General features: G+C 37.2%; 1 protein-coding gene across 7 annotated transcripts in view; it reads left to right on the top strand.

Moving 5' to 3' along the window:
* Positions 1–25,837, top strand: part of ATE1 (arginyltransferase 1) — a 70,615-nt gene that overhangs the window by 11,027 nt on the left and 33,751 nt on the right. For all 7 annotated transcript variants that reach the window (XM_030241088.2, XM_030241086.2, XM_018910557.3 and 4 more), the window contains exons 8-10: positions 7,068–7,100; positions 12,426–12,607; positions 15,438–15,537. In XM_030241088.2, the coding sequence (XP_030096948.1) occupies positions 7,068–7,100; positions 12,426–12,607; positions 15,438–15,537 (315 nt within the window). The remainder of the gene's footprint in view (positions 1–7,067; positions 7,101–12,425; positions 12,608–15,437; positions 15,538–25,837) is intronic.

Genomic DNA, 25,837 nt, shown 5'->3' with positions numbered 1-25,837 from the left:
CCCAATAGTAACAAAAGATATGTGAACAATGAAGCTGATTATTGCTCAGTGGGTGTGGAGGAGGCCTTTTTGCACCTCAGTAATGTAAATACAGCTTTCCATCAGGAGTTGATGTGAGAAGGGAGAGTAGAGCATTTTCAGGGCAGGGAATTGTGGAATTGAACTTGTGGGCACTCTCTGCTTAATGCCACTTTGAGCCCAGTGATAATTGGTGTTTTGGTGCCCTTCATGATGCTGAGTGTCTTTAAATTTTGCCTTTTCCTCCTTTCCTTCTTCTGCTTCCCTGCTGAAGACTGCACAGCACTAATTACAGTGTGGTCATTAAAATAATTGGAGATTTTGCTGGGGAGAATCCTGCAGCACATTTTGGTGATGCAGTACTGATTCCTGACTTTTGTTCTAATAAAAAGCAAGGTGGAAACTTGTGAAATCAACTTTTCCCAAGTTCCAGACTTGTGATGAAACTTTCCTTTCTATGGAAGCATCACCAGAATCTTCTGTCCTCTTTCACTGGCAAGGAGAGGACTGGGTAAGGTAGAAATATATTGTCTCTCTGCCAAATATGTTACTATTCTAGGAACAGTTTAAAGTATTCCCTTGCTCCTGGAATTAAAAGCAATTTCGCTTGCAAGAGAAAAAGATTCAAATTGGTTTTTATGTTGGCTTAAAAGCCAGAACTATTTTCTGCATAGACTTTTAAAATATTCATTATGCCATTTTTTTTCTTAGTTTGTCTGGTAGAAGTTGAATTTACTCTGGAAATCCTCTCACCCCTCTCAAGAACTTTTGATCACTTGCTGCAGGAATTCAGCTTCAAAACTGACCTGGTGGTGTCTGTGCTTTGGAGTGCAGTCAGTTCCTGATGTTACACAAACTTGTTGGCACTGAAGAATGTTTATGTCAGCATGTTTGTATTGTATGGAATTGGTGTCCTGAGGAAAAACATAGCAAACAATTTTCATACTGAAGCTTTCTTTATAGTACTTGCTCTTAAATAGGGCTGAGGAAAAATTGATTTTTCAGTTTTCCTCTGTGGGAGCACAAAACTTTATTAAGCTACTCTGTAAATGCATGAGCATCCACTGTTTGAGGAATAGATGTATTTTTATTATAGTTGTTGGAGAAAATGAGATGAATTAGGGGGAACCTGAACAGATTGTGAAGTTAAAGTATAAATAGCAATGAAGGAGTTCAGATAAAATAATAGAAATTAGGACTATAGGTGTATCGCTGTCTACTGGAGAAATTTTTCTAAGGCTGCTTTTGAATTAGCCAAGTTCTGAGCTGCTCATTTTTGGAAGCTATTGAAACAATCTGGATTAGTGTTTGTCCCATTCTTTGCATTTCTTCTGACCCTTTATGAAATGCTTGATGTGGCTCTTTATCTCAGGTTCAAAATGATGGTCCCATTCCCAGTATAACAGAGCTGTCTTTTTTTTTATTATTATTTCAATGGCTTTGTTTTGTTTTGCTGTTTTCTTGTTTGTTGGTTGTTTTTAAAGCAGTGGAAGATGTAATCATGCTTAGCATGACGAGCTGTGTCTGTAACATACAAAAACCCCACAAATGTGATCAGTTGCAAAGATTTATTTGTTTGGATTATTTCCTGGCTTAGTGGTGGTTATATGTATTTTGTGAAATGGGTCAAGCTATAAGGAAAAGAAATTGAAATCATGAAAGCTTAGAAAAACTGAGAAATGGAGACCTCTAATGAGCAGAGAGATGAGAGTAGGCTGAGCATCCTTAAATTGAAATAACCTTGGTTCCCTGTGGCATCAGTGAAAGATAAGCTGGAGCATAAATTATAGAGTTGATCAGCATATCAAGAGTAAAATTATTATCCAAAAACATCATGTGGGTGAGGGTTTGTCCACCTATTTTTTCCCCCCATTTTTCATAAGAAAAATAGTAAATGCTAATACAGCTTTGTTGTAATAATTCATGCACAGATAAATAGGTAAATATGGATTTGGAGTCTGTTTTAAAAATTGAGTAACTTTTAATGGTCTTTGGTTATATTTCTGGGAGAAAATGTGTAGATTAATATATGGAAGGATGGTCTGAGATTAAGAAGAATGGACTTGTGTTTTGTATAATCCCAAGATTTGGTTTTTTGGCTGATCCAATTCCACTGGATTTATGGAAGCTGGGTAATGGCTTCTCTGTGCTTTGCTAAGAGCAGGCCTTGTCTGCAAATGTTTTAACTCTTGCTCAGCACCACAAATCCCTGTTTCTGGGTAGGAAATGCAGGGAGGGCCTTGCACAATACAAATCACCTGGAAGATGCTGGGATCCAGCTCTACCCCAGCTTCAGGATGATTTATAAAATACCTGGAGATAGGTATTTCAAAACATTTAGATCATTTCAGATAGATATTTCAGAAGATTTTGCCACCTGAATCTCTTGTGTTTTATAGATGAAGCAATGTGATAGATGAAATTATAGGTACAGGTGTGGAGCTGTGGAGCTCTGGATCAAAGATTTTACATGAAACAAATACAGTCAAAACATTTTTTTGGCCTTTTCATGCCAAGGAGGAAATTTTTGATCCCAGTGAAATAATCAATGACTAATTTGGATGGAACTTGAGGGTGTCTTTTGCAGTTCTTAATGAAGTATCATCTGTCTCATCAGATGCACCACATTTCTGCCCCAGTGTCAGAATTCTCAAGTCTTTTTACAGCAGTCTTTGTCTTTAGGAAACCCAGCTGAAGTGTAACTGAAACAAGCTTATGTGGCAGCTACACAAGCTAGAAAACATTTCCATAAAAATCATAAAAATTCTACAGTAGTTTCCAGAGACAGCAAGAGTGAACAGTTTATTGCTATTGCTCCTGAAGCAAACGTTTTATTTAACTTTTCATAAGGGTTTCATAATGACAAACTTGTAGAAAAACAGTATCTGTCTGTTCCCTCTGTGAAAGTAGCTGGACTCTCTCTTTGCTTTGTGCTTAGCTAAATATTTGTCTTGGAAGAAAAGAATTTCAGGACACACAAAAGATACCCTGTTTGAAAAGGTGCAAAAAATTACTGAAATACGTAGAGTGGGGTTTTTCTTTCACCCTCCCAGCCCCCCCCCCTTTTTTTTTTTTTTTTTTAAATTGCTTCTCAGGAATCCACTTGAACCAATAGAAAAAACTGAGTGTGTAGTCTGAGAAATGCCAAGGAGCACGTTCTGATCAGGTCCAAACTGGTATCAGCAGCCAGTTGCAAACTTTTAGGTCTCCCTAACCTAGTCTCCTCTCTTATATTCCATTGAGAGAATGTTTAAAAATCAATAGCCTTTGTGGTTATTTTTTAGCCTTCTGTACATTTTTATACAGCTCCTGGAAGCCATGGCAGAACATCTCACTGCAGTGAAATTGGATTTCACATCCTGGGAACTCTGACTTGAGGACTTTGAATGATTATTTCTGTATCAGCCCAGTGCCTTCTGTTTATTTGTGTGGCCCTTGTGACTGCACTGCTGTGCATTCATGGATTTTATAATGAAATGTCTGTAACAGCAAAAGAATTTAGGCATCCAGACAATTAAGTAACTTGTCCACAGTCATATAATTTCAGTTCAGATTATTTTTCATCTCAGTTTGTATCGTTCTTGAGTTTGCCACTGCAATTTCTAAAAGTAAATAATCTTTACTGAAATATTGATAAACCTCCAGTATACTGAGAGGAGGCTTCTGAGCAAGAAAGCCACAGTGACTTTTGTCACTCCCTAAAGGAATTGGAACCGTAACTGAAATGTGCAATATTTCATTAGTCCCATCTTTGCACTGAAAACTACATTTGAGACATGCATTCAAACTTTAAATCCCTCTTTCCATTGTAAACTTTAAATCCTTCTTCCTAGTTTTGAAGGCTCTTTCTTCACCTTTAGGTCTGTGAATATCTCTGAAACTCTCTTGTTTCTGCATGTCTATATTTTTGTAAGCAGTTGTTGAAAATGCTAAATAGAGCCAGCCCTGGGATAAGTCTTTGTTTCCTCTGCTGAACTCTTAATTTATTGTCTGGTTCAAGGGTGGTTTGCACCATCTTTTTCTGTAAAAATGCTACATTTTGTCCCATTTTCCTGACTTCTGCAGAAAGTTTTAAAATTTTCTTCATTTTTCAGCTCAGTTTCAATGTATTTTCTTAGCTAGTTTGTTTTTATTGTTTGGTTTCTTGTTTTCTTTTCTGTGGGAGAGGGTTATTAGCAGCTGCTCCTCGCCTTACTGAAACACTGAATTATTTTTACTTTTTCACTGCAGAACTTTATGGTTAAGACTGATTCTAATCTTTTTTGGATAAGGAAGATTATTTCAATTCAAATATGGCAGCATGGAAGTGATGCACTGGATTTGCAGGTTTTATGACTTGCCATCTTTATTTTTTAGTTTCTTATGAGCCTTGCACCTCTGTGAAAAACAAAGCAAAAAAAACCATGTGACCAAAATCCTTGGTTTATTTTAATCCCTTTCAGAGACTGGATCTTAAAAAACAAAAAGAAGGAAGGCCCAAATCCCATATTCATTGCTTATCCTTCTATATCCTAAAAACAGGGCAAGTACTCAGCTTTCCTTGGCAGTGAATTGCAAATATGAGCAAACCCTTAATACAGTCAGAAGGGGAATGAAAAATGAAAAAAATGAATGCTTTTTGTGCTGCCTTTTTGTGGAATATCTCAGATAACTGTGCAGCTCCTGTTGCTGGCACCTGGAATGTTTCTGAGAAGGAGGTGGTGTCCTCCTGTGACATCAGGAGCCTTCCCCTGCAGAAATCCTCGAGCTGCCAGGTGAAACCCATTCCAGTTTAGCTCCTGAATCTCTTCCCCCTGTGTAAAAGGGAGCAGGTGTTAACACTCTACTTTATTGCCTCTTTTTAAAGCTGTGCACGTGCTCTTACTCCAGCAAGAAGCTTTGGGTTGAACCCAACCTGCTTTTTATTTTTCTGCTCTTTTTTCTCCCTTTGATTTCATTCTCAGTGATGTGTTTCTTCTTAGTTTTATTAATTCTGTTTAAGTTTACTCCCTGTTGTTGAGTTGATTCCTTCTGGCAGCTGTAATTGGCTTGCACCAAAGTAAAAATGATGTGGATTTCTTATATATTATAAAGCTTTTAAAAGTTTATGTAAATCAGTTGGAAATTAAAATTAGAAAAGCATGGCCTTGTGAAAGGAATTTGAATTGTGTTTGTGTAACATATTGAGTTATTTTACATACAATATCAGCTTTTGGCTGCATTTCTTTCATGGTTTATTGAATAATTTTTAATTGTGTTCATCATAGTCTTGCAGTGTTATACAAGTTTGTTAATTTAGAAGCTGAATCTAATGTTTTCTTTTTTACATAAATGTATAGACGAGTTTAAGGAAATTATCTAACCTCTGAGCTTCACCAGGTATCATCAGGTGAAATAATTTATAACAAGACTTGCTTTTTTTCCCCCTTAAGATTGTGATACAAATTCAGGTGCAATGAAGACTTTTTTCCTAGCAGCTGTAACAGCAGAGGTTATTAAACTGAAAAAGTTCCCCTTCACCCTCAGAGCCAGGGGACTGGGCAGCAGGGCCTGGAGAATTGATAAAACTACTTGAAAAGTGTTGTGGGCTCAGATTTCTCACCATAGGCTTTAGTTTGCACTCTACAGCTAAAGTTACAGATTAAGAACTACTGGGGGTCTTCTGACATGAAAATTAATTACACATGGTTTATTTTTTCTGAAACCTGCACTTTCTAAAACCACTGGCTGTAGGGATAGATGCACTCATAGTGTAGGAATTTGTAATTCTGTATTTTTACTTCAGGAAAATAACTCAGTAATTCAAATTTTTTTTCTTTTATTGATATTGATGGTTTTTTCCCTTATCCACCAAACCAAAATAATTCTACAATTTAATTAAGATACCACAGTCCTTTGTCCTTCCAAACTCTGAGTAATTTAGAGTGCTAGTGACTAGATCTGAAAGGGTAAATTATAGAAAATGTTCAATCCCCTGCCTTCACCATCACAATATAGAAATTCAGTGGTCTTCCATAATATCTGTGTCCAAAGGTTTCCCATCAATCCATAGATCAGCAGGACAAGATCAGCAAGATGAGGCAGCAATAATCTCAGAATTTAATGGAATTCTTGACAACAAAATCTTGACAACAGTCAGGTTTTTGTAGGTGTCCATATGTATTCTTTTTATCTAACTTTTAATTTTAAAAATTTTATTTACTATTACTTTGCAGTGTGGGAACTGCTGACTTATTCAAACACCCAGCCATTACAAAAGGGGGAATTAAACTGTGTATTAAAGTAGTTATTTAACAAGGGAATGTTTGGGGTTAAATACAGAACTCTGCAACGTGTTTAATGTGGACTCTACCAATAAGGAAGTGTTTGGATCAAATAAGTAAATGATAGTAAGTGAATAAGTATTGTATTTTTATTACTCTAAGAATCTTGGACGAGCTCCAGATCATTAAAACATTGCCTTTTTGGGTAATTATCAGCAGCACATCAATTTCGTATTGAGGCAAAAATCCAGGTATTGTATTGAAGTTTGAAATGCTTGCACTTTCAGGAGGTTGATTTTCTTTCTTTTCTCTGCTCTTCCTCTTCTTTAAAATTAAAATGAGCTTGCTTTTAATTTTGAATGTAAATTAATTAATTTCTGTTAAGAGGTATGAGGTGATTGGGTGATTGGGGAGATACCAATGGAACAGTGGGAAAAGACTCCCTGTTGCAAGGAGTCCCAGAGGAGGGTGATGTGTAATTTAGAATAAAGGACACAGACCTGTATTACAGGGGGATAATTCTCTCACATCACATTTTTAAAAACCATCTTCTGTTTGATAGAAAAGAAACTACTTTGCATAGTTCATTCTTATATTTATTTGTACTTCTAAACAGAAAGTGAGAGTTTAAGGGTTTAAATGAAATTTCCATAAACAGAGTCTGATGATGCTTTTCAAATATATGTATTTGAAAGAGTATATTTAAATATGAATGTATCCTAATGCATTGCTGATGGTTTTCTTTCTTTTTCTGCTTTGCACGTTGGGGCTGTTTTCTTGGGCACTGCTGAACCCACCTTGGTGCAGTTCACACGATTCCTCTGTGATTCCCCTCTGGAGGTATGTATTCATTCAGGATGGGAGTTTGGAAATTAATGCATTCATTTCTTTTGTTTAATGAATGTGAGAGTGTCCTCTATGCTCTCTGTAGACAGCCAGCCATGGTTAGAGGTGGTGGAGGTGGCTGGCACAGAATTCCTGTCTCCACCAACTGGTAAGGAAGGTTCTGCTGTGTTTCCACAGGAGCCTGAGGACTCCTTTGCTGGGTAATAAGCTCCCACTGAATGTCATAGCACTGCATTTAAAAATAGAAGCACAAAAGGCCATGTGTTTCGTGGTTTTCGATTTATTTCTATGAAAAGAAAAGAATGAATTACTAACTAACTTGCTAAACTTGTGTTTGACTACAGTTTGAGGTAAAAGTTGAGGAGAGATGCTGTTCCTTCATTTCAAGGGATCAAACTGCCATGGATTCCTTGCAGTGTCTTTCTTGTTAGTCTCCAAGAGCTCAGGACGGCGTGACTGTAATGAAATTGTCAGGTTATAGTAATTACACTGGTAATTTGATCTGTCGCGCTGTGAGTGAATCCATGTGTGCAGAGTTTGTTGCTTTTCTCTGCTGAGTCCACTGGCCTTTGCATTCCTGAAAGCTGAAGAGTAATAGAGCTCATTAGACTTTATAGGAAAAGGGCTTTTATCACCTCGTCAACTCGAGCAGCAGACTGCCATTATACTCTTAATTTTGTATGGCTACGTAGAGGTTGATGCACACTACCCTGCCAGCTTTATACCCATATTGTTTCTTACAGACACTTTTTATTGACATTTCGAAGCTTGAATTAAATTTTGTGTGGCACCACTACAGATGTCTTCGATTAGATGAAGTTAAATAAAAGGGGTTATGTATCAGAGGCCAAGGGATTCTTGAAATTCTTTATTCTAAAACAGTTGCCACAAGCAAATCTAGCAGTGTGTAGTCTGTTTACTCTTTTGAACAAAAATAATTTAAAATAAAATTTAAACCTTACATGTTTTCAATTTGTAATTTTTGGAGTTTTTAATGTTATCATTAGCTGCAAATAGTATGAACACCCAAACTCTTCCTGTCTTTTTTATTTCCTCATTTTATTATCCCGTTTAGTTTCTGTTTTGGCTATGGGCTCTGGCAGAAAAAATGAATGCTTTAAAGAAAAGATACAGTTTGAAGTAGCAGAAAACTAGGCAGTTTTCTAGGAGTAAACAGCATAATGTAAAGTCAATTGTTTGAGGTGTTTTTTTAAATTCATCCTTTCATTTTAGAGGCTGCATTTAACCATTTGCCATTTTAGCAGTTCCCACAGGCAGATGTGGGATGGTCATGGTTCAGCCCAGGGGAACAGCCTGCAGGACTCAGCCAGAGCTCTGTGGGCTGGGACCCTGCTCTTGCCAGGGTGGGGGATTCCTGGGAGAAAGTTCCAGGGGAAATCCAGACTGTTCAGGGTGATTCACCTTATTTGTGGTGCTCAGTGAGTGAGGGGGATGTCGGGGACCAGTTGTGTCAGCATCACTGATGGTCATCTCCGTGTTTGTCCTGCCCAAGTTGTTCCATCTTGTCCTGAAACAGCAGCTGGAAGGAGCCTCAGCACTCAGATGGACCCTGGTGTTAGGCAGTTGAGGGATAATTTTGTTTTATTCTCAAAATATTCTCTAATTGCTGCCTGGATTTTTTTTTCATTTTGACTGATGTTAAGCATTAAACTGACAATTTTATAAAACTGTTGTCAAAATCATCTCTTTGAGAGAGCTGCTGATTTATGCCCATTGCTTTGGGTGTGCCTATAGCAATATGTTTTCCAGCATGCATTTGTGCTCCATGGGTTTGTGAACATTTGGTATCTCCTCTGCCTTTTTGATCACTCAGTATTCCAGGATCTTTCTGGAGCTATTTACATTCAGCTCTTTTTTAACCATCCTGAATACTTCAAAATCATCATCTTGGTTTGCTGCAGCATCATTCATTCCTCCCTGGAGAATGTAATAGATGCAGCAGGATGGAAAGTGATCTGTTTTCTGTTATGCAAATGATCATTTGTTCTCATTAACCATGCTGAGATGCTTTTGGATTCTGAAGAACTGAAAGATGTTTGTGAATCTCAGTCTTTGCTCTTCAAAAAGCACATCAGCCTCTGCTTTGCATTGTTTTGTTTATTGATATGTTTTATTTTTCAGGAGATCTAGCAAGTAAGACCATTACAAGCCTGTGATTGCCAGGATCACCTTCTTAGAAAGTGATATTTGACTGACATTTGATGCAGTGTAGCTCAAATTCTGGGCTTTTCCAGTCAGGCACAGAATGTATGTGTCAAGAGTGTCCTCCTAATCCCTAATGGAAGTGGGACAGAGTTCTGGAAAGGAAATGTGTTGCTAACCAAGACATAGAAATCTACCATATGGCAGATTTGTGTGTGTGCTATTGGGAAAGGAACTGCTGGAATTAATCACTTTGCTTATTTGGCAAATAATTTCCACTGGAGCAGAGAAGTCAAGGTTTTCCTGGCTTTTTTTTTTTTTTTTTTTCTTTGATAGCATAAATTTAATATCTTCCTCTTCCCTTCATGCACAGCAGAGGGTAAAATGGAAAGGTAGAAAACAAGAAATTTCATGAAACCTCCCAGAGAAAAATAATCATGCATTGTACAGGCAGGACATGGTTTTGGCAATTATAATACAGAAATTTTTATAATTATTATAATAAGCAAAATACCTGTTCATATTAAAATAAAAGAATTACCAATGTGCTTTGAAGAAATTCTAGTGCTCTCACCATCATTGAAGTTCAATTATAAGCAGTTAGTACACTGAGGTATTAATTGGGCAATATATAATGCCAGTTCTGTTAAATATTTAAATTTTAATAATGGGTTGTAAAATGTGAGCAATCAAATGTGCTCATGGAATCATTAACTAGCAGGATATGAAGACAGGTAGAGTGAACATGGAATATATTGTATTTTTCTCTGCATGACAGTGTAAACATTGGAGAGAAAATTGTGGTTTCTATCTTGTCCTGGATTTTTTCAATACCATCAGATTATAATAATCCATTGTATTGAAGTAGGACTATAAACTGTTAATTTTAAATACTTTGGTCCTTCTGGATTGATTCCAGGGCTAGTCTATAATTTTGGGGAGATAAGATAAGCCCTTTCTGGTGGGGCTTGCTCCCCTGATGTCACTGGTGTATTTTCCATCCCCCTTGGCAGACACAGTCCCAGTGGAGATGTCAGTAGTGTGAAATGGTGTAACCTGCTTCAGGAAAATGTTTCATATTCTAGACCTGTTTCAGGTCAAATTGCCTGGATAGTGCACAGGAAATCGAGTTAAAGGAGCCAAGTATTCATTGAGGAGTGGGAGAAAATGTAATACTGACAAGCATTACAAAGGATTACATTGTATGAGGATTTTTGAAGGTGGAGGGAAACCTTACTCTTTTTAAAATGTTATTTGCTTAATGTAACAGAGATCCCTGTCTGTTTTGCCTGAAATCAGTGCTGTGCTCATTATGTTTGTTCCAGAACATAGACTCTCTTATGTTCATGACATTTCACTGTAATTGCATTAGTGAAATAACTGCAGATTGTGCTTCACCAAAAGTTTTAACTGATGTTAATGCTCAGTTTGCAGAGGTTCAGTGACCAAATCCATGTGCTGCTCTTTGGGGGTTTGGGGTCATACACAGGCACAGCATTTGTTTAAGTTCAGAAGACTTTGCTTTGAGTGAAAATCTTTTCCATGGTGGCTTAGACTATCTTCTTTAGCATTCATTAAATCCTGTATGATGAATTTTTGACTAAGAAAGAAAATCTGTTTTAACTGAAACTTATTTAAGCAAGTCTGTGTTCTATTACCAGCCACATCTCCCCTTGGCTTTGAGATGGCTTTCATTTTTCATTGGCTTTCATTTTTCTGTCACTGACTGCACTCTGAAAAAGGAACTTAACCTGTGCTGAGAAATCCTTAGAGAACATATTTTGCTTGACTGTGTCCCTGCTTAAAAATGTTACCACTGACCATGTGATTTCATTTGGCTCTGCTGAAAAGTTGATGATACTGAATGAAACCATAACTGTTGGATAAGTGGGCTTTACCTGAACAAGAAAAGCTGAGTTAAATATGCTATATCTGGGTTTCCTGTTCTCACATACTGCAGATGGAGCTCTCAAATGTTTCATCATTTCACTTTTAAGAGTATTCGTAGCTCCACACTTATATGGTATATAACTATATAAAAATTCAGACATATTGTTTTGTGGCCTTTATTTTGGGACTTGCTGCTTGGGTAAGCCAGTTGAAATAATTTTTGCTCACGTGATTGATTCCTTTTGACACATGTGGTACCAATTAGAATAACTTCTCCTGCATATCATCTCTTCAATCAGGGCTACTGTATCAAAATACTTGATTAAACCCACCTTCTGCTGATGTAATGCAAACCAGTTGGTAATAGCAGGCAATATTGTCAGATTTATTGAGTGAGAAGCAGCTTTCTGAAGACCTGGCAATGCAGTGAAAAACATGACTAGATGGATAATTAAGTTGAGCACAGTGGAATTCAGGATTAAAGCAAACTTGACGTGGGAGAAAATGGCATGCCAGAGTTGGTTGTGTAATACAGTTTAAATTAGGGAGATCATTTTCTTCTTAACTTCAAGCATCAGTTTCTGGCTCGAGGTGCTTTACCCCATCCAGAGTCAAACTTCAGTGCACATCCAAAACCACAGCACACAACAACAATAGCAGTCCCTTGGTGTTCTTGCAGGATTTGCTCTGATGTGGGCTGACAAAGAAGAGGTTCCACAGATTTTGTTGCCACACAGTTTCAGGTTCTTGGGTAAAAGGTGTTTTGTCAGTTATGGAGAGTAAACATCACATAAAGAATGAGCTGCTCAGGTTTTTTTATAAATGGTCATCTGAAATAAATTTAATTGCCACTTTGATGAACTTAATTTCTATGCCTAAAGTGTTTCCAGTGCTTGGGGATTTGGAGGAGAGAACCTGGAGGTCCTTGCTGTGACAAGGAGTGCTGGAAGCAGCAGGTTGGCATGTAATAATTCATTAATAACTTGAAGAAGCACATTGGTTTGTCCTGTCAGTACCATAAGTGCTGGTTGGCAGAGGCTATTTCAGATTGATGTTTGGGTGGGTTATACCCATTGTGAGAACAGCAAAAGACACAAAAGTTCCAATAACAACATTGTTTTCCCTGCTTTTCAAATGCCTTTCATCTAAATACAGGTGGCCAGCAACATTTTTTACAGTATTTACTTACATGTAGAAATTCTCTTTAAGATTGTTTTCATACTGAAAGTCTGTCAGGGAGTTAATCCCTCTCTTGTTCTTACTCAGGCAGAGCATGCCCCAAACGGACCAGAATGTGGCTATGGCTCCTTCCACCAGCAGTACTGGCTGGATGGGAAGATAATTGCTGTTGGGGTAATTGATATCCTGCCCTACTGTGTGTCCTCAGTCTATCTGTACTACGACCCAGACTTTTCTTTCTTATCTTTGGGAGTCTACTCTGCATTACGGTAAGAGAATGTTTTCCTTATCTGGTTGGATGGAATTAATACTTGTTTCTAAACTTGGAGTTTTATTTTGAGTCTAAATATATACTAGTAACACTACCTTTAGCAAAGTAGTTGTGGGGTTGGTTGCCTTCCAGGTAAATTTTTAGTTGTAATCCTTGACTAGGGATGTAACTTTCTAGTTAGCTAAATACTTTTACAGGTTAAGAAAACACCCAGAAACAAAATGCCTCGTTTTTATTGCCACTGAAAATAATTTAATATTGCTTAGTTTCAGCAGGAAAAGCCCTTTTTTTTTTGTCTGAACAGAAATAATTTTTCCTTTGACCTTTTTCTAAGCCCAGTTACCAAATGAAATTAATCACTTTTATAGTTTTATGCACATTGAGGTCATAAATAACAGAGTACCTAAAAAGCTTTGTCTACTGAATTAGTGCTCTCCTGCTGTACTTGCACTATGTATATTTTTCAGGTATGTTAATCTCATTATCTTTCTCTTCAGAAAGCCTGATGGAGAGAGTAATCCTATGAATTTTAAAGCCTTAAATTAACTATCCAACATGGTCTTGCAAAACAGTAGGAATTGTGGGTGTTGCTTTTCACTGTGAACAAAACTTGCATGTGAAATTGCAAGTTACTGCTTTTCTTCCATAGGCAATTTTATTATTCCATTGTTACTATAAGTGAAAAATACCCACCCTAAATGAGTGGAAATACTTGGGTAACTCTATTTCTTCCTTACCTTTTTTGCTTCTCTGTTTATATGAAAGAAGTTGAAGGCCACAGACAAATGTGGTGTTCTCATGAAGCAGCTGGGTTTGAGCCTCGTGCCAGCCATGTCTGTGTACAAGTCTGAGTGTGAGAAGCTGTAGCATGAATCTTTTCATCTGTGGGGGTTTGCACTGCACTCTGTCAGGTGCAAAAGGAGCCCTGGAATTGGGAGATGCAGCTTTCCCCTTTCTCCAAGGGCTCCTGCTGAGAGCCACCTTCTCAGTTCTTGTTCAGGGTCACCCTCCAGGGTGGGTAAATGGCACATTTGAGCTATGTGAAGCACTAACAGCACTTTAAGGAAACTTCTCACCACAGTTAGTTTACAAACCTTTTCTGTAATTAATAAACCACGTGCAATTTAATATCTCAAAGGTCTAATCTGATTTTGATTAGATTTTGATTAGGATCTGATAATTTTATAGAATTGATCAGAATTAACAAATGTGGAAAAACATTGGAACTCCTGTGACTTAGAATTGATCTTTTTTTCTCTTAATGGTTTAGATTTTTAGAGCTATTCCATTACAAATGTTAGATACTTTTAATTAGAGTAATTTTTTCCTTGCAAGATGAGGATATAAAATACTAAGTCCTCCTAAGAATTATTTTTTAGTATTTGTAATATCACATTACTTTATGTAATAATAGACTGACATAATCCATGCTTACAAATTCTTTAAATGATTTTAAATTTTCTACATAATAAATTTAAAGCTTTGTAGCTGCACCATGTGTGCATGGTTCAACTTGTGAAAAAGCAGCTTGTAAATTCTGCAGCATTTAAGGCAATAAAAATGAGTTCCCAACAGTCCTGGAGGGAGCCAACCTCGTTCTTCTTTCAAAAAGGGGAAGAAAAACGTTGAGTTAGGGAGGACTTAGGAAGTTGCAAAGGAATCTGATACCTTCAAAGCTGTTGCCAATTTTACTCCAAGGAGGTTGGACTGCATTGCTGTCACTTCCACTTCATGCCACTCAGAGAATTGTTGCTGCTGAGTTGTAGAAAGGATGGGATTTGAGCATGATTTGAAATATGTGGCCTTGTAAGTAGAGAGAAAGGGGAGAAGAAACTGCCTGGAAATGCCAGTCTTGCCACAGGAAAAAAAAAATCAAGAAATACTGAGTAACGCTAATTTAATTTTAAGTGATACATTGCCTCCAGTGTTTGTAGATGCTTCCTATATGAATGTACTCGTATCTTGGATCAGAGAATAGTTTGTCTTGGAAGAGACCTTTTAAAGATCATCTATTCCAGCTCCCCTGCTGTGAGCAGGGCCATCTCCTTATCCCTTTGACACAGAAAGTAAAACCAGCATCCATTTTTTATCCAATTTGTTACAGGAGTGATCTCAGATAGAAATGCTGCAAAAATGATCATTTATAGAGGAAGCACTGGCTGAGTCTTTGTAGTAACAGTGCTTTCCTTGTGCCAGTAAAGGAAAAAGCAAACTTTTTTTGGGATACATCGATATTTTTCTTTCAGAATAAATGAGAAAATCATAGTAACAAACATGGGATGGGTAACTACCTTTTGTTGCATAAAGATGAATGTTTTACATGCAAATTGCTGGAGCATAAATGACAGAACAAACAAGAGGCCTATCCTTGAAGATTATTTTTCAAAAATACCCTGATGTTTTCCTGAGCCATGTTAACTAGTAGAATTCCAGAATGCCAGTAGGTTTCTGCAGAATTCCAATGTACACAAATATTGACAAGAAACATATTAAACAGAGGGTCTTAGTAATTTTTATTTAGATTTCAAATCAGACAGTTGGCAGACCAAACCACAAAAATTAAAGTATTTTTAAGCCTGACAGGGTGTTGTGCATTTTGATGATTTGTTTGTTAGGTTTCCAAGTAATAATTTTCAGTTTATTATGTTTGGCATTTTTCAAAACATTAGTTTGGAGTTTATGATGCTAATTTTTATTTTATAGAAGTCTAGTCCTTTTATAAGTTCTAGATTAAGAGCCAGATAGCTGTAAAATGTTTCAATATGAAGAGGTAAAATGGCTTTAAGAATTGTATTCAAATGTAATTAGTCTTTTCTTTCCCCTCACAGGGAAATTGCTTTTACCAGACAGCTTTGTGTAAAAGCTCCTGATCTCTGTTTTTATTATATGGGTTTCTACATTCATTCATGCCCCAAAATGAGATACAAGGTAAAGTGTGTTTTCACTTATTTCCTTAGTGTGCTGGTATTCAAAGCTTTTGACAGCGTTCATAGTAATATAATATTCTGTAATTGTCATTTTGGATTTTAATGTAGACTTTATATGGTTAAATTTGAATGTTGGTTACTATTTAACTTGGCTTAGAGATTTTTTTTCCCAATTTAGTTGCATGTGCTATTTATTAGATCTTGGCTTAAGAGAGGTTTTCAAGGCTGTCAGATAATGTTTGTCATTGGTTACCTGGCTATCTCATGTTTACAGTGTCTCTTTCAGTACACTAAAATTCTCCTTTTTTGAGGCTGGCATATTTGTACCTGTTGCTTAGTGACTCCAAGCAGTGATAAGATGTCCTCTTGGGCTTGGCTGGGTTTTACTCTTTATTTTTTGTTAGAGGCTCTGCCCATGAAACCAGTGAGAAGTTTGGTGAGCAGAGATTTTGAGGCAGAGCAGATTTTGAGGAGAGGATCAGGAAAACCCTCAGAACACTTACAGAAACCACTCTGGCTGCCTTGTAACCCCTGGTGGCTTCACCTTAGTTCAGACCTCAGTGCCTAAGAGTGTCTATCTTGTGGTTTTAGATCTTGGGAATGTGGTACCTTTTCTCTTTAAATGCATCATTGCATTTGGATATTTATATGATACAATTTCAGAGTAATGAACATTGATAGCAATTGCTGAACACTGACATGTAACCATTTTTAGCTGTTAATAATGTGGGAAGGTAAAAAGTTCACAAAATCTAGAGAAAGAGGCAAAGTGTTTTCATTTCTTTTTTTTCCCCTCTCCAAATGTGCTAAAAATCTGCAGTGTTTTCAAATGGCCAAAATTGTGAGGCTCATTAAAGTGATGGTTGTGAAGGAATTTCATCTTGACTATGGCCTGCACTACAGGTGACCATGATGATTCAGTTTTCTGAAAATAACAAATCCCTCTTGTTTTGGTAGATGATGTGTTTGTGTGTGTGTGTGTGTGTGTGTGTGTGTGTGTGTGTGTGTGTGTGTGTGTGTGTGTCCCCTTTGCCAGTTTGAATTTTTATGTCCATCTGCTGGCCAAACAAAGAGAATATTAAGTTTGGTGGAAGATGATGGGTGAGTGGGAAAAATCTGCCCTCTGTCATCTGAATCATCTTAAGGCTGTCACATCACCAGCTTGAACCAAAGGTTTTCGTTACTTCCTCTACTCTTTGGAGATATTTAGAAGTTTGGGGTGATTTGTTTATATTGAGACACTGCAATTTCACATCCCTTGTCTCTTCTACAACCTGCATGGTGCAAGACTTGTAAAATGAGTGGATGTCATTTACCAGGGCACTTAAAAAATAAATCTGGCAATAATGGCAAAAAAAAAAAACCCAAAACCATTTGTGAAAGATACCATGGCTAAGAAAATTTGGGTTCAGCTGCTTGTAGTGCTTTACTAAAGAAATGAACTTTGTGTACAGGGATTAAATGAAGCTCATACATGAGGCACTGCATTAAATGAGCCACTCTACATCTGTATTATTTATTACAATGTTTTGTTGAGTCTGTGCTGCAATTTAAAAATGATTGCATCAAGAATACAACACTCCCACAATGCTTCTAGATTTCATTCTTAAATAATGAAAATTGATTAAATTGTAGTGAGAATATTTTACTTCTTGTTTCCTTCAAAAAAGCTCTTTTTCTTCCCTTGCCTAGAATTAATGACTATTTGATATGGCTGTGATTTGGTAGAATATACATTTTAGTCTTCCAGAAATCTACACAAGTCAATGTGTTGGGTAATTAAAGCTGGAGCAGGGACTGGGGAGGATAAGAAGAAAAGCCTGTACCTGTGTGATTAAAGCACACATAATGCTCTCTGCTGAGACAGCAGTAATCCAATCAAGGAATTGCAAGGGCCTTTGTTCTATTTTATATTTCCTTTCCTGGATGCATTTGTTTGAAAAGTAGACAAAAGTAATGAAATTGAAAATCAAATTGACATTATTTCTCTAGTTCCACTTTTCCCTCACTGAAAAAGAACACCAGAACCAAATTATCAAGCTAAGCTCTGAAATGCATCTGGATAATGCTGCTGCTCTTGTAAGTGATTGGGAGTGGTGAAGTAGGGTGGGGAAGTACTGACTTTGCAGATTAAGTCATTTCAGTAATGCCTGGTTGACTTGGAGGCATTTCATGTTAAAGACTTTGCTTTATTGCAGTTTAATAGAGAAGTTAAAGGCTCCTTTCCCTTAATGATACTGCTGTGGAAGAGTGACAGGCTGTGTGATGTTCAAGTGGTGTCAGGTAAAGAAAGAAAGAGAAGGAGTTGGAAAGCTATCCACTAGGCTTTTTTCTTGTAATTTTATTTTCAAATTATTTGTTTTGGGAACTTCAGAAATGGAGGCTGAACCCAGGAGCAATTCTCTGTATGAGAAGTGTCTTATGAGAGCAGAACACTTATTTACAGTGAAGGCACAGGATTTGGGGGATAGTTATTGGGGTCAGTGTGTGACTATTTCATCTGCAGGGCTCTCATTCCTCAACTGGTACAATTTGGTGTATGAATAGAGTGGAATCCACTGGAAGATTGGAGGCCTGAAAATCCTGGAAGCAGATCCCAGAGCTGGGATTCCTCTGGCACAGTAACAGAGTTGGAGAATTCTGGATTTTCAGGCAGGAAGATGAATGGTTAGAGTATCAACTAACCCATGGATCAGACATAATTACAGAGGTTTTTTAAATAAAGCTCCCTTTTGACTCGCTCTTCCCATTCCTTTTGTTCCCCAGCAGCCAGCATTGATTGCAATGGGATTTTAGGACAGTGGAGTCCCAGTGAAATTTCTTTAAGATGGGGAAGGGACTCCATTGCAAAATTAGGATATCTTTTAGTTCCCAGCCCCTCTGAGATTTTTTTCTCATGTATAGGCTAATATTTACAAACTGGTAAAATAAAATCTACATGAAATTGAGACAAAAGGATTCCTGTAGTCCTATTATGTTAATATGGAAAAATCCAGTGAAAAACCTTAAGCAATGGCTTTGTTCCACTGTTTCTGGGTAGGTTAGGGTAATACAAGATTTAAATGGTTCTCTGAAGAAATTCATGACCTTGTGGGAAACCTTCTCAGGCTCTGTTAGATGTGGTAGTTCTCACATTGGAAAATTTTCCAAGAGTCATAAGATGCAAAGTCTTTTTGCTAATGCATTTTGGAGCGTGTGATGAAGTTTTAAGCATAAAGAAAGTATTTTACTTGAAAATGAGGTTGGTCTCAGGGTTGCTTCTCTTGTGTTTAAGTCCTGTCTGTGTACTTGTTAATGTTTTCAGTTAAATGGCAGTAATTTGCAAGCATATTTATGGAATTGTAGAACTAAAAGAAGCCCCTTTAGCAAACAGCCGTGTCAGAGAAATGCTTGAGAGGACCTTGGAATTTCTCCCTGGATTGATATTCTGTCTGTTTTATCCTGCATCCTTCAAGTAAAAAATGTCACTCTGTGGTTCTGTGTTATTAAATTCACATTTTCCAATCACTTCTGAACTCTTTAAGGTCCTTTCTGTTCTTTCCATTGCAGTCCTTTCACACTGGTTTTGAATCTCATGGTGGGTGACATTAAATGGATTTTGAGGTTGTGTTTCTGGTAGAAATAATAAGTGTGTTTGCTGCCTTGCATTAGCCATTTGGCCTCAGTTGACCTTAAATCCCTTTCTCCTCTAAGTTCTTGTGCTGGGAAGGATTTGTTGGTGACATTTTCTATGTGAGTTTCCTTAGTTTTGGGTTTTGTGAGGCTTTTTCAGGGTTGGTACTTGCATAGATCTTGTGAATTTAGTGCCTTTTCTCTTTAAATGTATCATTGCTATTGGATGATACAATTTCAGAGTACTGAACATTGATAGCAATTTGCTGAACACTTACACTTGACCATATTTATCTGTTACAAATGTAGAAAGATAGAAAGTTGAAGCCTGGATCATTCCTTGTTTGGGTCAGGGATGTGCTTCCCCTGGAGGCCACCCCACTGGTGCTGGTAAAGAACTCTCAGAGCACTTGGAAGTGCACAGCAGATTTAATGTCTTTGTGCTCTGTTATCTCTGTGTGCCATTTTAAGGCCATTCCATGATGTGAAGAGGTGTTTTGACTGAAACCTTTATCCAGACTTGTATGCAGGCCAAAGTAAATGGAATTATTTCAAACAGACTCCTTTGGTATCAAGTCATGGCCAGACTTCAGATAGATGGAATACTAGAAAGGGCTCTGAAATGTCAGAAAAAAAACAAAAGGCTGATTCAACTGTGATTAATCATTCTTAAACTAAATACCTCAGACTGATTGTGGTTGTGAGGGGTGCCCCTGGAATTTTATGGCACTTGAGAGCCAATTTCTTTGGCTGCTTTCAGGAATTTCAGCATCACTCCTCGTGCAGCAGTGAAATGCATCCCGTGGTGCCCTGCATGTCCACGTCCACAAGATCCACAGGAGCCTGGCTCATCTTCCCCTGTCCAGACTCTTTCACTCACTATGGAATTTAATTAATGTTTTCAGTCAGCTCAGATTTGCTGTGTAAAGTGAAATTTGGGAGGAAAAGAAATTTAATGTGATCCTCTGGGATTTTGGGGGGTGTAAGCAAATGCTTTTTATGGTTCTGCCACTGACCAGCAAACAGCTTTGCTAAATGTGTCACCAGTTCCACACAAAAAGAGCTGGTGCTTTCATACCTTCATGTGTCATCTTTTTATTCTTTATTATTCTTATTATCTTATTATCATCTTTATTATTCTTTTTATTCTTTATTATTTTTTCCTTTTTGCCTCCTTTTCTCACTGGTTATACTATTTACCTTAAAATGGGAAAAATATGATTAGCTTGGAGTAGTTTGGAGAACTGGAGTTGCCCTGAAACTAGTGGCTTTTCCAGGATTAATTTTGTAAGTTTATAGGAATAAATCTGCATTGCAATTACTAAAAAACAACTTTTTATATAAACAGGTCATAAAGAGTCTACTAAATATCCTGAAAAGTCAGTGCTTGTTATAGAGTGCCAAGTTGTTGCTTGCAGCACCATTTGATAGTAAAGAAGTGAAGTATCTGCATTGTAAAACCATTTCTTAAGAAAGCAGTAAAAGTTTTGGCAACACAGTGGTTTTGCTTTTTTTGGCAGGACCATTAAAAACAAACAGCAAATAATAAAGACAAAAACATACAGTAGTGAAGTGCTGAGAATGATGGGTTGCACAAGTGAGGAGGTAATTCCTGCTTTTGTGTGTGTCTTACTGAAATCATCTTTATCCTCCTCCTGCCTTCCTTCCTTCTGTTTTCTGCCTGGACTTCCCTGGGATCCTTCTCTACATCAGCAGCTAAAATTGAAGATTGATTTCTTCAGAGCTCTGGCCTTACCCAGCTGCTCCTTCTGAGGGGCTGGGTTAGTCCCTGCAGAGACTCCTCTGAGTGCTGCTGGAGTTTGGGCATTAAAACCCAAAGGGATTTTGAGAAAAGCCTTTTAGTGACCAGGACTTCCAAAAGGATTTTGCATGATTGACTTGATGTACATGTGTTAAATGTGAAAATCAAGCTGCTGTAATGTTCCTTCAAGGATTATCTGGTGCAAAAAGTTCTTATCTCTCTACGTGTATTTTATCACATGTGTTTGACTAGAAGGGATGTCTGGTTTTTGGATGCCAGAAGGCAGGTGCTCTTTTCAGGATTGCAGAGTCCCTTAAAATCTTTTTTCCTTTTGTTTCTTCCTTCCATAAAAGCTTTTTCCTTTCACTTTTCTTTATCTGAAAGCCTGCACCAAATAAATGGAACTTAACATGTTGGAATAAACAGCTATCACAATGTGGGACAGAATAAAAACACCATGGGGGAAAAATTAGTAGTTCTTTAGTTCTTGATGTCATGCTAGTGATGAATTATTAAAATCTTTTCTCCTTTACTTTTAACAGCTTTTTACAAAGTGTTTGAGGTTTGTTTTTTTTTCTCCAAGACACTTGTAGAGAGGTTGTGAAAACCACATTATAATGAGCATCAGCAAGCGGGAATAAAGAGATTCTCCATTCTGGATAGCAACAGCCATAAGTGAATGCTGACAGGGGATTTCTACTGAAAATGTAATTATGTAAAGCAGAATATCAGTGTCTGTGTATATTTCCATGTTTTCATAGCAGGTAAAGATAATAAATGCAATTACTCAATTGCTTCCTCATTTTTTTTCCCTAAACTGTTGTTTTTTGCTGTGTATAATTGGTAAATTATTACAGTTGTTCCTCAGTACAGGTGTTGAGGCTGTGCTGAGTTTTACACGGCATTTTTCTACAATCCCATTTTTCTTCTAAAAATAGACACAGACCCCAGCTGTGTCTTTTTGCTTAACTTGATTTCTCCTGGTAAATATTTTCAATGGGGACTTCCTTTTTTTTGTCAGTTAGAACTCACTTGGGACAGAAGTGACCATGTCCCTGGGGATTTATTTTTCTAATGTTAGAAATGTTTATATTCCTAATGTTACAAATCCATGTTTCTTTCTGTGTCTGGAGTTTAAGATGACTGAAGTTTGTAGCAAGAATGAAGTGAAAGTAATATGGATATTTATGTTTGACTATTATTTCTAGGCTTTTATCAGGGCAGATGATGTTTGTTCTGTGGGTCTCAGCTGACCTCTGACATCAACAAGTCTCTTTCTCATTATTGCACCTTGAGAAAATAAACTTGGTTTGGATCAAGTTATTTTCATGTGGTCCATAAAAAAACCCAACCATATTCTGTATATTCAAGATTCCCAGTTCAAATGTTGTGAAGAATAAACATAGAAATGTGATTTATGTGGCATTAACCACCTACATTTGCACATCAGCAGGGATGTGCTCTACACCTTTTACTTGTTACAGGAATTTTGTTAATTTGGGACGACTTCACTATAATTTTTTCTTAATAAATGTGATTTTGCTAATTTGTGTAAGATTTAAGTGAGCCAAAATCCTACCTTAAAAACCCAAGAGTAAGAGGCACAGTTTTTAAATTGTTGGTCAGTTCTGTGCTGGTGGATGTTTTCAGAATTACAGAGGTAACTTCCCTGTCTCTGTCAAAGGGAGCTGCTAAGATTTATTCAGGATCATGTTAATAAACCTGAGACAAACCATCCTCTGAATGATGGTAGCTGGTGGGAATTTATCATGTCTAATTCATGACTCAGCATAGTCATAAATTCCCTGCGTATTTCTGACTTACACTCAATCTTAGTTGAAGGCTCATTTGGGGACTCCATAGCAACCACTGCAAGTGAAAGTGAGAACTGTAAATTGTGAAATGCAGAGACAAAAGAGCTGGGGATGTTGTTTGGGTGGCTTTGGTTTTTGGTTTTTTAGTCTTTTTAAATTTTTTTTTAAGGGAGAATAATATATTTCACAATTGATATGTCTTCAGTTTTTTTCCTTCATGTGAGAAATTAGATCAAAATCACCATTTCAGAATTTGCCAATTATAATTCTACAAACCCATTAGTCCTTGCTAGTAACTGTAAGAATGCATGGAATTAAGAGTATTTTTAAGGTTTCTATCAAGCAAATGAATTGATGTAATGCTGCTTCATCAGCTTCAGTTTTGTTAATTTAATTATTTTGGATGGTCCTCAAACACTATTTAACACCCTGTATTCTGAGTTTTGTCTTTGTAACTGTCTCTTTGTGAGAATTCCCAGAAGTGAGTTAATTTGAATATTTAGTGACGGAAAAGGTGAAAGCATATTTATGGACATAATGCTCTTCACTTTTCCTGACACAGTCCCTGTGTAAAGCTGTTCACAGCCAGGCCAGTTCAGATGGTGAACAAAATATTAAAATTCTTGTGCCCTAGAGAAAAGTCAAATCTCTCACCAAGGTGTGAGTCGTCGAAACTGGTTAATTTTATCTGTGCACCACATTTATTGAAGATAGCAACACTTTGGAGTGATGGATTTCTCATTTAACTTCAAATGAGCTGCTCGTATTTTTGTTGTTCTGCTGATTATGTTAGCTCTAATTAGGCAATATTGTCAAGTGGAATTTATTTGGTCTGAAAGCCTGGAGCTCCTGCTTTTCCTGGCTCTGCCATATTTCACTTGTGGCCTTTACAGTAGGAGCTGGCTGACAAGCCAGTTAATCTACACAAGAGATGTTTTCTCTCCAATTTTCCAGGAAAGGTTTAATGGGAGATACTTTAATGAGGCCTGGTTTAACTAAGACCTTATTAATTTTACAGAGGTATCACAGTACACTCCTCTGAAGTGTTTCATGTAATCTGGATGACAATTCATTATTATGACTGATTATTTTCTTTGTCTGAGTTTGTTTAGCTGCTGACTGTACAGAGTCTCCAAGTAAAAGTATAATTAATGAACAGACTGTATTAATGAGGTTCTATTATTTATCCTCAACCCTGATGTTATACACAGTCTAGTTTGAATAAAGACCACATCAGTACTTGGATGGGAATTTAAGTCCCAGAATCCTATAGAGGGGAATGATGTGGAGCCAGGAGGGAAAAGAGGAATCATGGATTGTGTAGTCCATCCCTTTGCTGCACTACAGGTTCAGTTATATTTGTGTTAATTTTTCAAACCTGTAGGATGTGAGCCAAGGGCCTCCCTTGATACATTCCTACACATCTCTGCCTTGGTGTGAGTATTTAACAATATATAACATATATAATATGTATAGCATATGTAATAATATATAATATAGAACATGTTCTTATCTTTTCTTGTTCTTAGTGGTCATCCCACTGAAATTCTTTTTCTTAATGTCTCACCTAAGCTTTTCTTCCTAAAGAATAAGATGATTATTTCTTTGTCGCTGTTGTGTTTAATTTTATAGGGTTTTTAGCAACACCTTTCTTTTTAAACTTGATGGCTACCAAATGTCTCTTCATGGGCTTCTCTAAAAATCCCAATCAGCCATCCACCAAAAATACCCCTCAATTCCTTCTCCAACTCTCTTTTTCTAAGTTTTTTGTAAATTTTTTATGCAGCCTACAAGATTTTCATCAACCAATGTATTTTTGTCCTGGAGAATGGTGGCTAAAATTAGGTCCTCAGCTGTTGAGGTCAGCTCGTAGCATTTGTTTATATAATATGAGTTACTGCCTTCATTGTGCTGAAGAAGATAGCAGCCTCTGGAGGCAAGGAGAAAGGGTGGAAAGGAGGAGAAGAAAAGGGAATTGTGCAACTACAAAGTTTTCAGAATAGGCTAAATTGGGATGTGGGCTGAGTTATTTTTAGTGTCAAGGTTCATGACTACGTGACTGTGAAAGAAAATTTGTTTATGCTGTTGAATTTCTCTGCTGTCCATTCTGCTTTAGCTAAGTCTGTGTTAAAACTTGCATTTTTCTTTCTTTCAGGAGAGAATATTGCGTTAAATGAGTTGACAGGGCATAAAGGGTTTTATGGTTTTTCCTTCCAGTGCTTATGGAGATCTGCTGGATGAATTGTATCTTTCTTATAATAGTAAATTATTATTTATAGTATTACAGTAAATACCTGAAGTGACAGCTCAAAGTGAAAAATGAAGAATTGAAACCTAGAGCAAGGTTATGAGAGTACTGGGTTGCAGAAGATGGTAATTAATTGTGTTTTCACACCACCAGCATATCCCTGGCAGGGGAGCAGATTATTTCATGTTATCCTGTGGTAGCCACCACTGTTACTTCGATGCAAGTAATTTAAAAACAAATCTCTGCTCTTTTTAATTTGTATTAGAGACAGAAGTTTGTGGAGTTCAGCAGGCTCTTGAGTGTTGCTGAGTTTTCCCAAAGGAAAAATCCTTGAGGGCTCTGGGAGGCTGCACAGAGCAGGGCCCCAAGCAGGAGGGTCAGTGGAGGAGTGAAATATTTTTTTACAGCTTCTTAAAGTTTTTTCTTTAATAAAATCAGTTCCCAAAGGCTTTAAAATGTTGCCTTATTGTGGAGACCTGGGAGCTTGATGAGTTGTCTTTTCCAGTGCAAATTAAAAAAAAAACAACAAAACACCAAGCAAAAAAAAATAAAAATCAACAAGCCCAAAGCCCCCCTTGGTGTTTTCAGACACTGCCCCGAGGTTTCTGCTTGTCATGTGGGAATTAACCACTGCCAAAAACTTTTTGTTTAGTTGTTCTCAACTGAAGAGAGGAAGTGTTCTAAAAGGAATGGCTGAAACTGTTCAGAGTAGTTATTTGCTGTGTCAGATGTGCTGGACAATTTGGGGATTCTTGCTAGGAAGGTTTCAGGGGAGTAGATCATCCTTTTTAACAGCATAGGATACTGTTTGCTTCCTCCCCTTCTCTTGTTCAGGATGAAAACGTTTTAACAAATAACACTGAGA

This window comes from Serinus canaria, chromosome 6 (assembly GCF_022539315.1).
Source record: "Serinus canaria isolate serCan28SL12 chromosome 6, serCan2020, whole genome shotgun sequence".
NCBI classification, from domain to species: Eukaryota; Metazoa; Chordata; class Aves; order Passeriformes; family Fringillidae; genus Serinus; species Serinus canaria.
The sequence above is the reverse complement of the archived record's forward strand: the minus strand, read 5'-3'. Positions and strand labels throughout refer to the sequence as shown.